Here is a 15691-nt window from a genome sequence, read left to right as displayed (position 1 = left end):
GGATGCCACTGACTGGAGGGGAATACAAACAGACACATATCCAAGCCTTCACATTTTGCACAAGATCAGACCCACACAATACCCAAGTTACTCTCCTTGGTGCGGAGCAAGCCCCACGTTCTATAGACCATACATCTAGGGAATGCCAGGACAAACCGGACAGAAAGTTAATGGTGCCACACCCGACACACGAGGAGTGCATGGGAGGCAGCCCTGACCAGTGGCGACCTGGACCAGCAAGCCTGGATCATCCAGCTAGTCCGCAAGACAACTACCGCCCGTGGAACCTTGGACTAGGCGCTCCGACCACGAATTCTTCTTTTGTCTAAAAAAGAGTTTTCCCGCCCGCTCTGTCTCTGTTTCTATGGCTCAGGCAAAGAGTACCTGCGCGCGTGCGATTCGATCCGAACGTGCTCGTGCCTTTTGCTGAGCGAGATTGGTTGAATTAACCTACTTTGCGCATGCGAATCGACTTTGCTCGACCCGACGCTGCTGGCTCAATCCGTCATGCAAACTTCGGCCGAACGAGTCGATATGACTCGATATTGTCGAGGCGAGCCAACACACACTGTAGTCGTCCTCTGTGTGTCATATAAAGGCCTGGATCGCCCCTCGCGCCGCACTCAGGTTGGCGCCCGTCGACGACATAGAAATCGGCGCTATGGTGCATGCGCTGCGAGAGGCTCAATAAAACGTTCGGGGCTGGTTCTGTCCACGCCGTAGCACCGAAAGGTTTATCGCCTAGAAGGAGAGATCGCTGAGGGGCAATATTATCCATGGTTCGGCTGTTTCCCCCCAAAAGGGAAAGAGTGTGGCCAGTGCCCACTGACGATGCTCACACCTGGAGCAAAGCAGGCGGTTGTTGAGGAGTAAATTGAATGAATGCTTAGAACAGCTCAAAGCATCACGAAAAAAGAAAGAATGACAGGTAGTACACGTTCAGAGATGAGGAAAGAACGGCAACATTTATTTTCAAAGAATTAATTCGAATGAAGCTTTATCCTGTAGAAATAAGCGATTTGGTCACCACATATGACGCCATGGTCGAAAAGCACAGATCTACATTGACGGCGAAGTGAGCATGCCAGATAAATTACCCCTAGCCGAGAAAACAAAGAATAGCAAGCGCGAGGGCGATTGACATGTAGTGAAATGGACTCACTAATATCTTCCAGACTGTCTTCGCCATTTTTTAGAGTGCCCTACGGAAGATCAGCAATGGCAGGGCAACAGTTTCGCAGTTATCCACTGCATTGGGCTGCACCGAAGCAGGGGAAGAAATGCAAAGCACTATATATATAGGCCAGTGCAACATAAGAATTCCATTTCGATTCCACCGTTTTCCTTTCTTTTTTTCTTCAATCTTTGTGGTTGGCTCACGCGACGTCACGACCCGACTTCCCTCTCCGTCGTTGGCTCAGGGCCAGCGATGGCGGGGGCGTGACTTGGCTTCAATCAACCACAAAGGGCATGGAACGGGAAACTGGAATGGAATAGTATAGTAATCGCTGTGTGATACCGACCCTCCGGAGGTGCTTGAGAATACCGATTAGGATGAGCGGGGACAAGTGGAAGACAATGTGAGTGTAGTCGGAGTGGATCGGGACTGGTATTCATACCGCAGTGAACATATGCTACTGATCTCTACTGCTAGTAGTCTACTGTTTGCGACCAGACTAACCCTGCACAAATATGTGCAGGGTAAGTCTGCGCTTGCGTTTTCCAAAGTTTTGCGTTCTTACCAACCACCCTGATCAAAGATCACAAAAAAAAAACGAATCCCTCTCTTTTCTTACTTCTTATCCTGCTCGACTTCTAAAATTTACCATTCGCCAGCTTGAACATTACGTGCGCACAACGCCGGTGCCGACGGCGCGTTTCCACTTAGACTCGTTTGTGGGTTTGATACGACAGGTGTAGCAAACATAGTTGCAACGTGTCCTGGGTAAAGTATTACAGAAACGGCAACTGCAGGCTCGCTAAGCATGCGTGAGACCAGAATGCCTCGCGGCGGCAGCGATATATCTGTGGCAAGCCGGTGCAGGCGAAATCAGTGGCCCCGCTGGCGAGGGCAACCTGTTGTTACGCCTGTTAGAGAAAGCTACGCCCGCTACGCACGGGCAGTAGGCAGAAAAGAGGGAGGGGGGGGTATGAAAACGGGTCGGGGAGACGGGCATTCCAATCCGTCATTAGCGTCCGCAACAACGTCGGGGGAGCGAGCATGAAATGGGACGTTCACTGAACCCAGCCAGCTGTGTAAGGCGTATACGCAGTGTGCGCAAAACGGCGCACGCAAGTGAGGTGTGCATGCAGCATGCAGAAAGAAGCTATGCGGAAGTGTGCTGGGGATCCAGAAAGGGCGGGAAGCAGGCACGAAATACAGGAGAAGAAAGTTGGTTGGTTGGTTTATGGGGTTTAACGTCCCAAAGCGACTAAGGCTATGAGAGACGCCGTGGTGGAGGGCTCCGGAAATTTCGACCACCTGGGGTTCTTTAACGTGCACTGACATCGCACAGCACACGGGCCTCGAATTTCTCCTCCAAAGAAATTCAACCGCCGCGGCCGGGATCGAACCCGCGTCTTTCGGGCCAGCAGCCGAGCACCATAGCCACTGAGCCACCGCGGCGGCAGGAGAAGAAAGTGTCAGATGACTGCGCTGACTATCAACCAATAAACTGTAGAAGAACTGCAGATTGGGCTAGTTGGTGTACATTCATAATGGTGTTTCAACAGCGCAAACACACACAGACTTGTGTCTTGTCTCTTTCTTGGTCTGGGTGTGTTTGCGCTATTGAACCACCATTATGCATCACGCAATGCACTTTCATTCGTTCAGGCTGGACGGCAGTGTATAAGAAACCATGTTCAACGTTCCTGGAGAAAAAAAAATTAATATTTAAAAATTGTGAGGTACCAGTATTGGAGAGGCGTAGTGAGGCTGATGATGATGATGACTGGTATAGAAATATTGAAGGCAATTGTTACGCTCGACTCCTTCCGCGAAAGGCTGAAGCATCGGAGCGGCCCCTTGGTGCCGTATGTGTTAAAGACGCGTAACGCCGGTCTACAAAGAATCTCCAGACATCTGGAAACTGTCAATAGACAGGACTTCGGAGAGGCGTCGGCGTGGCGGCCCCGGCACCCCGAAAGCAGGGAGCGGCGTCAACAAGGGGACCCCCTGGTGGTTTATGGGGGGACATCCGCTGCACGGGAACGGCTCAACTCCCATTAGCGGTGCCAAACCAAACCGAAACGCAACGGCTTGGTGTGTCGGCGGCTGTCTGTGTTGTTTGTGGCCAGCGCGGGTGCTGGCGTGCTCGCGCTTCGGTAACGGCTTCCGGCTTCCTGGAACCTTTCGGCGCAAGTGCGACGCCGGCTCTCCGTCCCCGCGGCTCGCTGTGAAGTGCAGGTGTCAGACTCGTGTTTCGGCTGACGAATGGCTCGAACTCAACGGCTTGTCATCGTTGCCGCGAGGGATCGGCCGGACAGCATCTTCGAAGAAGTGGCGAGGGTGAACTGGGGGACGTCCTTGTGGGCGGACCACTACGAATGGACACGTGACCCAGTTCACAGTGATTGGACACATTTTTGATTAACCAATTTCCCCAACTAGGGACCTGGGGACAGGACACCCTATTTAAGCCGCTGTTCGGCATGGAAAAATAGGGGCTTTTTCTTCAACCTTGTAACCTTGTCTACCTACTTTCCTTCTTGTCTCACCTTTAATCCTGTATTAAACCTTTGTATTTTACCTGTTACCTTGTCTGGGAAGTTCGTTCTATGTGCCGGCAGAGAGATGGAAATTATGGTTATGGTAGGGAACACAACTGGCGCAGTCGACAGTACCTGCTTAGGCTGAGCGGAAGAACTTCACCGGGGACAAGCGACAACGACGACGAGAGTGGCGGAGGGAGCGACCGAGCTACCAAGGAGACCCACCAGACCTCCAGGCTCATCTGACCCAGCCGGGGCACCGACAGCGACGCTTCGGTAGCTAGGCGAGTACCCGTTTGGTTTCTTGTGTTTGCGTGTAATGTCAAAGCCTTGGGTTTTGAGGAGTGACATCGCTAAAGAAACAGTAATGGAGAACCCGGGTGTAGATGGGGAAGGGGGAGAGGTGCCGGCGCTAACAAGCGAAATGGTAGAAGGCCGTAGTAACGCCTCGCCACAGACGGCGTCGGAGCAGCAAGAAAGGCTGCTGGAGTTACAATTAAAAATTGCTGAAAGGGTCCTAGAAACAGTACGTTTGCAATCGCAAAGTGGAGTCGCGTCCGTCGAGGGGAGCAGCTGCTCAGGTGCGGATACGCGGTCGGAGGAGGACCGGAAACTAAAATTTGCTAGCCTGTTGAAGGGGGTACTCGCGACAATGCCTACTCAAGAAGCACTAGTGCCGGGTTGGTTTGAAGACATCGAGGCAACCTTGGAATCCTACGATGTACCAACGGAGTGGTGGGCCGGACTTGTGTTGCCGCGACTCAGTGAGAGGGCACGGGGACTCCTTACACGTCTGTCTTCAGATGAAAGGCGAGAGTACGCCATTCTAAAAAGCAAAATTTTGCAGGGACTCAGATTATCAGCTGCGGAGTACAAACGCCTGTTCCAATCATCCAGCAGGAGACCGGAAGAGTCGTGGGAGCAATTCGCGGTCAGATTAGAGAATTATTGGGAGTACTATGTCGAAAGCAGTGAAGCAAACTCGTTGGAGAAAATTAAACAGCTGGTAGTCTCAGACCGTCTGAAGGATTGTCTCAGCGCAGACGCAAGAGCACACATTGTGCTAAATCAAAGCCAAAAGCGAGGATTCCTTAAGCCCGAAGATGTTGCTACGATAGCACAGGCATTCGAGGAGAGTGTCAGGTGCAGAGTAACAGCGGGAAGGACATCAAGTGCGAACGAAAAACAGAAAGCTGAAGGGACACCGACAGCGCGGCCTTCAGAAAACGCTAGCCCCCATTCGCGGCGCAGGAAACAATGTTTTAGTTGCTACAGCTACGGGCACGTAGCAAAGGAATGCCCGCAGGGCGCATTATCAGTGAGGGAGGCGATAAAGAAAAATCGTAGCGAGAACAGAGAGGTCGTTGCTCGGGTAGCCGCACCACTTGAGGCGGGGGACGCGCCAGTGCGAGTAACAGAAGTCGGCGGGGCCAGCACGGTTACGCTAAAGAGTGCAGGTCAAACATTCGACGCGCGAATAGACTCTGGGGCGGACGTGACCGTCATTCGCAAATCACTATGCCCAAGGTATGACAGCGCAGGGTCGACTATCAAACTGACAGGCGCGTTTGGGGAGCAAGTAGTTGCCGAGCTGGCATACGTGCCGATGTCGACTACGGAGGGCGCTCCAGGTGTCTCATTTTACCCCTCGGAGAAGGGCATACTGTGCGCAATCACCGACAAGTTGGCAAAGGGCATAGACGCGCTGATAACCCCTAATGATTACGAGCAGCTCTTGGAGGACAGAGTGGCAGCACCACCTATCGGCGAGCCTGAAGGCGAGGATGAGAACTTAGACCCAGGGCAGGAATCGTGCGAGAACGAGAGCGAGGAAGTAGTGCGCGCAGGCGAGGTGACCGTCGAGAGCACCTCGCAAGAGGCAGCGCAAACGACGCGGCAGACATTCCGCGAGGCGCAACGGATGGACGAAACGCTGAGAGAAGCATGGGCACAGGCGAAGGAAGGCACGCACGGCATGCTCGTGCGCGACGAGTTGCTTTATCACCGAGAGCACGTCGCCGGGCACGAGGGCTGCCAGCTCGTTCTGCCATCAGAACGCCGCAAGGAAGTCCTAGAAATGGCCCATAATTGTCAGATGAGAGCCCCTGTGCTAACACAGGACCGCGTGCCGATCTCACCTTTAGCTAGACCGGGCGTCGCATTCCAAGTGGTAGACATGGACTGCGTAGGCCCGCTAAAGCCGCCTTCCGCTAGAGGACACCGTTATGCTTTGTGTGTAGTGGACGTCCATTCAAGGTGGCCAGAGGTAATATGTTTGAGGGCCTTGACTGCGAGGGCTACTTGCGACGGGTTACTTCAGGTATTTGCGCGACTAGGTGTCCCAGAGACGATCTGCTGCGATCAGGGCACAAATTTCACAGCTAAGTTGACTCAGGAGCTCCTTGCAAAGCTAGGCCCAAAGGGCATTCGACGAGGTCAAGGCTAGGCTAAAGTCCGCGACAGCGCTACGCGCGCCAGATCCCACGCGAGAATATGTTCTCGCCACAGACGCGTCCGACTTCGCCGTCGACGCATGTCTAGCGCAACTCGACGAGGAGGGTAGGGAGTGCCCCGTGGCCTTCCTGAGCAGGAAACTGAGTCCGGCCCAGGCCCGTTGGGCCACCATTGAAAAGGAGGCTTATGCCGTCATTTGGGCACTAGATAAACTCGAGGAGTGGGTGTTCGGCACTAAGGTGCGAGTGATCACCGACCATAACCCTCTTCGCTACCTCACCCTTTGCAGTCCACATAGTGCTAAGCTCACTCGACGGTCGTTGGCTCTGCAAAAGTACCTCACAATAGAACACAAAAAAGGGGTCCAAAATGCCAACGCCGACGCCATGTCAAGGCTTGTGGGTGCCGGCTAATCTCCAGCGGGATCTCTGTGTGTACGGGGGAGGGGTCAAGTAGTTTTTTTTTTTTCTCTCTCTGTCTCTCTCTCTTTTCTTTTGCGGTATGGGGAGATAAGTGGGAGAAGGCTTTGACTTTGCACGCGGCGCGGGAGGCCATCGGGAACTCCCGGCCGCCGGGGCTCGGGCGTGTCGAGCTATTCTGGTGTGTTGTGTTGCACGCTAGGAAAACCATGCAACACAGTTGGTGCGGAGGTGTTACGCTCGACTCCTTCCGCGAAAGGCTGAAGCATCGGAGCGGCCCCTTGGTGCCGTATGTGTTAAAGACGCGTAACGCCGGTCTACAAAGAATCTCCAGACATCTGGAAACTGTCAATAGACAGGACTTCGGAGAGGCGTCGGCGTGGCGGCCCCGGCACCCCGAAAGCAGGGAGCGGCGTCAACAAGGGGACCCCCTGGTGGTTTATGGGGGGACATCCGCTGCACGGGAACGGCTCAACTCCCATTAGCGGTGCCAAACCAAACCGAAACGCAACGGCTTGGTGTGTCGGCGGCTGTCTGTGTTGTTTGTGGCCAGCGCGGGTGCTGGCGTGCTCGCGCTTCGGTAACGGCTTCCGGTCTTCCTGGAACCTTTCGGCGCAAGTGCGACGCCGGCTCTCCGTCCCCGCGGCTCGCTGTGAAGTGCAGGTGTCAGACTCGTGTTTCGGCTGACGAATGGCTCGAACTCAACGGCTTGTCATCGTTGCCGCGAGGGATCGGCCGGACAGCATCTTCGAAGAAGTGGCGAGGGTGAACTGGGGGACGTCCTTGTGGGCGGACCACTACGAATGGACACGTGACCCAGTTCACAGTGATTGGACACATTTTTGATTAACCAATTTCCCCAACTAGGGACCTGGGGACAGGACACCCTATTTAAGCCGCTGTTCGGCATGGAAAAATAGGGGCTTTTTCTTCAACCTTGTAACCTTGTCTACCTACTTTCCTTCTTGTCTCACCTTTAATCCTGTATTAAACCTTTGTATTTTACCTGTTACCTTGTCTGGGAAGTTCGTTCTATGTGCCGGCAGAGAGATGGAAATTATGGTATGGTAGGGAACCCAACTGCAATCGTCCATATTCTTCGATAGTGTTTCCATGGCTCGCATTGAGCAGTCAAGATTGCCATAGAAAAGCAATGAGGAACGGTTTAGATTCTAGCAATAAGAGCAAAAAAAAAAATGCAACCCTGCCGCTGGGAGACTGCGGATATATTGGTTGTTATAGTGAAATATTGCAACATATATAAAAAATTGACCTCATGAACTCTTTCCCGTTCAAAAATGTTTTTGTGCAGAATTGTTGGGCACGCAAGACGCACACAAAAAATCTAAAGAAATGCGAAAAGGGCGCAGCAACGGAGTGGAAACACAGCGCAAGAGAGAAAAAGACGATAGAGAGAGAGAGAACACCACATTTCTCTCTCATATATCTGTTCCTGTTCCGTTCTTTTTTGTTCAGCCCTGTCTTTACACTTAAATCGGGAATAACCAGCTTTAGTCGTATATACAACTCAAGTACGAAGTGGCGAATGCCCCTGGAAGGAGGTCCTCCAGCCAATAGCGTCCGCCGCTTGCCACGACCTCGCGGCCAATCCATGGTTAATTCCTTGTCACGCTAGCGTGAAACGGAATTAACGTACCCTGACCAAGGGATAAGCGAAGCGTTGCGAGGGATTAACTACGAATTAACGGCGACGTCGTGATAATCGGTCGACGCCATTGGCTGGAAATACTCCTTTCAGAGGCATATCTGCCCCTTCGTTCTTGAGTTATCCGGCTGTAGCTCAAGTCGCCACTCTTGCAAGGCAAGGGAATGTTGTCACGCCCTTCTCTCGCAGCCACTGTGTGGTTCAGAAACGACTTGTCCTGGCGGAGTAGGGCGGGGTGGTGGCTGACACACGTGCCACCGCAATTATGTATGTGGTCGGCCTCAGATACGAACCTTGCTCGCTTTTCTCCCAATTGGCAATAATGCTTCCGTTCGAGATCGTGAATCAACTCGTCTGACTCAGGCCAATTAATATTGTAAGGATACTCTGCAGAACCGCTCCGACTACACGGACAAGGAATGGTACCAAATTAGTGCGGGAATAGCCGTTAAAGGACCGATCCCTTAAGGTACACAACAAGAAAAAAAAAAGTCCGGAGGCCTCCATGATCCATTCGCCTTCGTCAATACCAGAGTGGGTCGCGAGGTAGCGCCTCAGTAAATTTGTCCCCGAGCACACGTGGCCCGTGAACTTTTGTTGCCGGCTGCTCATCCTGTTGTCGTATATAAAAGCTTGGACGAAACGAGGGAAGGAGTAGGAGATGTGTGCTGAGAGACAGCGTCCAGAAAATCCCGGCCACGGCGGTCGAATTTCGATGCAGGCGAAATTCTAGAGGCCCGTGTACTGTGCGATGTCAGTGCACGTTAAAGAACCCCCGGTGGTCGAAATTTCCGGTGCCCTTTACTACGGCGTCCCTCATGGCCTGAGCCGCTTTGGGACGTTAAACCCCCATAAACAGATTATCCACGAGAGCGCGCCGATCCCTCCGGGACCGAAGGGCAGGCGGCAATAGCTACGCAGCATCAGCCACCGGGTTCACACCCGCGGACCACAGGTGAGAGGCTTTCGAGAGCACTCAGTTCCCAGCCCACGAGTCCGTCACCAAAATTTATTCGCATCCATAAAAGGCTATAGACTGTCGACAGATGGTCCGTATGCGTGGACTGTCTATAGTCATGATTACTGTCCGTTACATTCAGTCAGGAATACAAACTGTCTGTACACTGCACGGATTGCCTGCTGCCTTTGCACTCTCTGTAGAAGTTTGAGACGGACTGTGAAACTTAGCGCCATGATATAGAGTCAGGATATAGACTGTCGCAGGTTGCATGGAAACTAAAAGTGTATATAGAATGTCTCTACAGTTTTCACACTCGCAGACAGCCCGAGAGTGTATGGTCTGTCTGTAGACATACAGAGAGTTTGCAGATATACAGAATATCTTTATACTATATGGACTCTCTATGGAAATTGTTGTAAGGAATGGCTCATGCCCACCTGGGATAGTTACATTGCGTATGGGCCACTTTTACCACGGACAACGTCCCTCATTGGCTACCACCATAACAAAAAGGGGGAGACATTCATCACGGCTGAAAGCACTGGCTAGATCGGAGCAGACGGTGGCATACTTTGACCGCTTATTATCTTCCCCCAGATCAGTTGAAACCTCATAACTGGTATCCACTTTGCATACATAACTGCAGAGCGCGAGCATTCGGAACGCCTTTTCCGTCTACAATACGCGTTGGTTCTCTGCATCGCCGGCTTCTACAGTGCACGGAGTTCAGTTAATATGAATGACTGCTATGAGCGCGCTCAAGCGCCCGTGCGCTGTCCATCGTATCACTAATACCGTCTTTCCACATCACTGAACCGACCTGCAGCCGCGCGCATCGCGTCTGTGTACATACGACAAAGATTTGAGCCGGAGATGTGGGCCAAGACGTTCCCGCAAACAGTGCAGGTGTTTCTAAGGGCGACACAATATTAAGCGCCGGCCAATTTAGGCAGCCAATGACGAGCACGGAATATCCACGTATCGGCTAATGAGCATAAAGTTTCTCGGGATTTTTTTTTTTTTTGTGACGCGTGTAGAAGTGTCAAGTGCGATCGGCCCCAAGCATCACGCGTTTTTTCTCCCCCTTTTCAAGCTTCCTGCGGCTGAACCAGTGTTTATCGCGTGGCTTCTCAGCCAGGCCGTCTTAACCAGTATCAAGCACCAAGAGCGCGCCAGCGGGGATTGGTCGCCGCCTATGTAGCAGACGACATCGACGCGCTTTTGCGAAGCAGACGAACTTCGCAGCCATGGCGGCGGCTCTCACCCCAACGCAGACGACTAGCCAGTACGCCGCAATAGACATCGCACCGTTACCAAATATGAAAAAGTCAATGAAAAGAAGAGCAGCGCACCTTTCGCTTTCTTTATCGCCTCCTGCGAGTCGGGTAATCCTCAGATAGAAAAGAGCCAGCACTACCAACCAGCTTGCTTCGGACAAAGCGCGCACTCACACACAGACACACCTTGCCCCGGTCGTGTTCTCGTCTTCGCACGGCCTCGCCTCTTCTGCGTCCCGCTCACGTTTCTGCCGCACGTACACACAACGCGTACACTGCGTACAGCGAGCCCCTATCCTTTAGCGGCGAGCCCCCGGGAAGGTGTAGAGCTTGTGCGGCCGTCGTCCTTGAGGGGCTTCGCGCGATGGCGTGAGCCTCTTCCCTTTCTCTCGGTCAACGGAGAAGAAAGGAGGGGAGTTGGGGGGGGGGGGGGGGTGCTGCCTAGCTCTCTGGGGCAGGCTCGAGATGAAGCCGGTTATGACGAGCCGTTGTTCAGGTGTAACGCCGTGCGTACTCTATGCATCCCTCACCCCCTCTTTCCACCCTTCAAGTCGTCTACCCTATGCCCCTTTCTTTCTTTCTTTCTTTCTTTCTTTCTTTCTTTCTTTCTTTCTTTCTTTCTTTCTTTCTTTCTCCCTTCCTTTCTTTCTTTCTTCCTTTCTTTCTTTCTTTCTTTCCTTCTTTCTTTCTTTCTTTCTTTCTTTCTTTCTTTCTTCCTTTCTTTCTTGCCCTCGCTGTTGGTTCAAGCGCGGACACAATAGACCCGAGGAGGAGAGGAGGGAAACGTTAATGACAGGTATACGAGCAAATTGTGTTTTCGTGAAGTCCTCTTTCCCTCGCGGGTCAGCCATGCCCATACAATGCGCACTACTTCCCAGGTGTGTCTGCTTCTTTTTGTTTTGTTCCACGATGCTGCTGCAGGCTTCCGTTTCTCATTTCTTTCTTTCTTTTTTCCCTCTCCCATTGAGGTATGCATGTAAGTACGGTCCGCCGGGGCTTCTTCGAACCGCGGCCACTAAAGCCGTCTGCTTCTTCCAAAAGCCTAGCAGACGAAAAGCAAAAGAATGGAGTGCAACGGCTTTCTGTCGTTACAGCGACGTTGCTCTCGATACAACATTACAGGGTACATCGGGGATGTTTGTACGGAAGAGATGGACAGAAAGAAAATCAACTCGGGGATGCGTGCCGGAGTCCATTTAGCTGGCGAACACTACGCTACAGGTTCCGTCCGTCCTAGATTCGCTACACAGTGTCACATTAAGCGATCCCTCGTCTTAGAGGCTCGTCGTCGGCAGGAACGAACAGCTTCCTGCTCGCCAAGAGATGGCGTTTCCGGTTCTTTGAAAGGCACAGCACTATACCGGTTTGTCCTCGATCGATTTCCACTTCGTAAGACTCCTTAGCGTAAGTGGAATTCCGGGTGTGGTTTTGCATTTCTCAATTCCCGCTTTCCGGCCGAGGCTAAATTTGAATTGCATCAGTGCCGGGCATAGTTGCGTCATCTCCCGGTAAAGCTTCGTCCCAGGCAGGTTTCTACGCTAGGTTTATGAGCTATTAAGGCTCAAACGGCCGAGTTCTCCGTGCTGAGTATTTCAGTTAGATGATCACTTTCTTTTTTGTTGTTAATTTTGCTACTGATAGGTTACGCATTGAGTAACGGACTAAGGGTGTCGTCATACAGCAGCCAACCTAAGCCAAACATACCCGCGGATAAGCCGAGCAAATCGAACAAGGTGCCGTGAAACGGCTGTACTCACAACACCTAGATATATAGTAGCATTGAACCGAACTTAACTCAAATCGGGAGGGAGGGGGGGGGGGGGGGGGGGGGGGAATGCGCAGTTCGCGAAAAGCGATTTTTTACGCGAAGCGAACACCTCTTCCGACAGTTTTCGAGTCGAGACAAATAGCTGAAGTTGCCAGTATAGCAAAAGAAATTGTAAGCGTTGAATTCGGGCAAGCTGCGTGAAAAATGAATTGGCAGCGGCCTTGCTTCAAACAGAGCAAGCTTCAATTAGACAGTAAACCTCAACCGTATGCGCGCCACTGTTTATCATTATTTTCAGTTCGGCATGAGGTATGGGAATGACGGTGGAATTCTCATAACTATCTCAACCAACCCCCCAATGAAATCATCGCTGTCAGGGTGTATGCGCATTACCATCTTACTTTATATTTTTTCATGACAAGAAAATTCGGCCATGAATGCGAACAGGAAAAATTACTCCACCAGTGCTTCCGCAACTAAAAAATAAAAACAGAAGATAGCGGTCCGTTGAGGATGCGTCAGCTCTTTGGTTTATAGGTGCGTGTCACCTCATCTATTTTTTCTCGATATTCGCGCTAACATGCGCAAACGTCGTAATAATTTGATAATATTTAAAGCTGTCCTACAGTCTGCTCTGTCCTTGTCTATACCCTTGCGTAAACACGGAAAATTGCAAATTCTGTTTTAGTTTTCATATTTTCTTTGCACAATGCTTGTTTCAAACAGATCTTTACGGCTTGCCAACTCTGTTCTTTACATCCTTGGTTACACGCGCGAAAAAAGACACGACACAAGGCAGAAAGACGGGACGGAGCACCACTAAACTGATTTATGCGATGGCAACACGCACAAATATGTACCGTCTGACATGCAAGGAATCTTCAAAGTTGATATGATAGCGAACGGGTGAAAAAATTGTTCTCAGCCTTGTACAAAGACGCACATGCTTCCGAGGAGTTAGCGACACATCCATATCTTTGTATAAGGCTGAGAACAATTTTTTGACCCATTCACTATCATATCAACTTTGAAGACGATAGCATTCCCTGCATGTAAGACGGTATATATTTGTGCGTGTTGCTTTCGAATAAATCAGTTGGGAGTGGCGCTTCGTCCCGTCTTTCTGCCTTGTGTCTTTTTTCGCGCCTGTAACCAAAGATGAATAGCTACCAACTTGCCCAGCAAGGCGTTTCTTTATTATGTTCTTTACACCGAACAGTAAATCAATTCCATTTTCTGAGACTCCTGCACTGTTTATTCGCACATTTCGAACGACAAACTTCAACTTACAGTGATGGCGCGAGAGGTTCTTCCGTATTTTTGACTGCTTCTCTGGTCGGACGAGACAGTATATAGTTAAAGCCGGGAATGGACCGAAGGACAGGTAAGTTGCAGTGTATCACTGCACTGAATAGAATCTTAAAGGGACGCTATAAGAGAAATACTCTGCGTGGTGCGGATGGCATCAAAACGGCCGAATGGGGGACTATTTTTATCCGCTGGCATTCCAGTTCCTCGATCTCGATCCGTAGCGTTCCTGGTTATCGGAAACATCGAAGCCATAGCACTGCGATGCAATTTAGTCGAAGCTCGTAAAGTCCACACCACTTATGTTCCCTGAAAAGCGAAACTTCGGGTTTACCTGCTCGGACGAGTGCTTTGCTTTTTTCCATTGTCCCCCTGCATGTAGCCTGAGAACATCGGACCCCTGCAAGCCACAGTTACTGTCTCGCGGAAAGCGAAAAACGCGGGTGTTTCCAAACTCCTATCAGGTTCTAGACCATCGCTCGCGGAGAGCGGGGAGTCCGTACCCTAGCATCGACCCTTGGTTCCGCATTCCTTCCTTCTCTCGACGACGTCTGCCAACATAGGGACTCCGCGAACGACGAGTGTCCCTACTCTCGCGAGCGTAGGGTTTCCACTTCCAAAACACACCGCGTAGACAAAACAAGGAGCGGAAGGGTAAATAGGAAAGGGGGAAAAAATGAACATGGCGGCGTCCCGCAGATTCGTCGTCGCCGCCTGCGACGGCCGCAGCGGCAGGATCGACGGTTGCGTGGTCTCGCGAAACCAAGTGTGAAAGTTTTGAGGACCTAAAACACTCTTCAAGCGCCCTGACTCAGTGTTCGAGCACCAGCGGCTACTGCTTTCGCCGATGGCTCACTCGATCGACGTGGTCGCATCCCTGGCGATCCTAGCCTTCTGCGCGCGCCAAGGTAAGTGGGCTGCGATTCTCATTTTGAGTTTTCTGAATTATCGGTACACGCGGAGTCTGTATTCAGTGCGGATTCACTAACACGAGAAGGTTCGTGCCGTATTCGCTGGCATATGGAAGTTCCTGATGTGTTCCCTAATTAGTGCACGACTGCAAATGCGCGTCACTGGCAACAAATGGTTTCAATGGTTTCATAAAGCATGTCGTTAATTTATATTTCAATACTATTAAGTTTATTAACCTTTGAAACTTCTGTGTCGCCGTAGTTAGCACCACAACGGTCTGCGACCTCATCCGATAACCACGAAATTGGACGCTGCTGTTTCTGTCAAATATCGCTCACCTGTAAGAGTGCGCCGTTGTCTGTTGCTTTATTTACTGCTGCGCCGAAGGATATGCAACAGCCCGTGCCAGAACGTCCAACGTGTAATTCTGCAGTAATTTGCTCGATAACTTTATTTATTTTATTTTTATTTATACAGAATACCCCTAAAGGCCCTCGAGAGGGTATTACATGGGGGGGGGGGCACAGGCAATTGAACAGAATAAAAAAAAACCACAAATATAAAACAAACAACAAAAGCACAAATAAGACACACTGGATGAAATAAGTAAGCAAAAGAATCAATCAAAAGCACAAATAAGACACTTTGCATGACATATAAGTAAGCAAAAGAATGGCAGCGCGGCAAAGAACGAAGATTACTGCATTATTAAAATTATACAAACAGAACACTAATACAATGAATGAAAATCCTGAGCATGCGCCAGAAATGCAGACTAAAAATCGTGCAACTTTTGGATGCTCTCATGCGTGTCGTTTGCTCGCTCATCGCTTGCAGCTGTTTTCCACGCTTTCGGCCCGCAGAAAATATCGGATTCCCAAAGTTATCTTCTGCAGGTGCTAATTTATTACCCAGGTGCGCGAATTTTTCACATTTTAGATTTTCCTAGGGGACATGTCTGGACTGCGCAGAAAAAAAATCACGCGCTCCCAGAAGAACAATCCTGCAACTTCTGGTCCTCTTTACGCACCGTGACCCAGCGCTGCTTTCAGGGTCACAGTTATACTTCTTTTGACTCATTCTTGTCTTGAGAAGTCGTTATGCAAAAAAATCGGCCCATTTTGGGCACTTTAAAGCGATCACGCTTGCCAGAAAAAAAAAAAGCTGATGTAAAAGGCAGGCTCACCTCAGCCATATCTACCGAAAAACGCA

At 50.9% G+C, this 15691-nt stretch overlaps 2 protein-coding genes across 4 annotated transcripts in view; one reads left to right on the top strand and one right to left on the bottom strand.

Annotated features, from left to right (window-relative positions):
* The window catches only part of Tdh (L-threonine dehydrogenase), a 63360-nt gene extending 52556 nt beyond the window's left edge, over positions 1-10804 (bottom strand). Inside the window, exon 1 of one of the 3 annotated variants that reach the window (XM_089553078.1) lies at positions 10678-10804. The gene's annotated coding sequence lies outside the window, so the exon portion shown is untranslated. Of the gene's footprint in view, positions 1-10566 lie in introns of all 3 variants that reach the window. The other 2 variants (XM_089553073.1, XM_089553077.1) reach the window with 2 other exon arrangements.
* A 3455-nt stretch (positions 10805-14259) lies between these two features.
* The window catches only part of LOC149336723 (UPAR/Ly6 domain-containing protein bou-like), a 126493-nt gene continuing 125061 nt past the window's right edge, over positions 14260-15691 (top strand). Inside the window, exon 1 of the mRNA XM_089553070.1 lies at positions 14260-14475. Coding sequence (XP_089409196.1) covers positions 14415-14475 — 61 coding nt within the window. The 5' untranslated portion in view covers positions 14260-14414. The remainder of the gene's footprint in view (positions 14476-15691) is intronic.

This window comes from Amblyomma mixtum, chromosome 7 (genome assembly GCF_055824585.1).
Source record: "Amblyomma mixtum isolate Tamu chromosome 7, ASM5582458v1, whole genome shotgun sequence".
NCBI classification, from domain to species: Eukaryota; Metazoa; Arthropoda; class Arachnida; order Ixodida; family Ixodidae; genus Amblyomma; species Amblyomma mixtum.
This window is presented reverse-complemented; position numbering and strand designations above follow the sequence as displayed.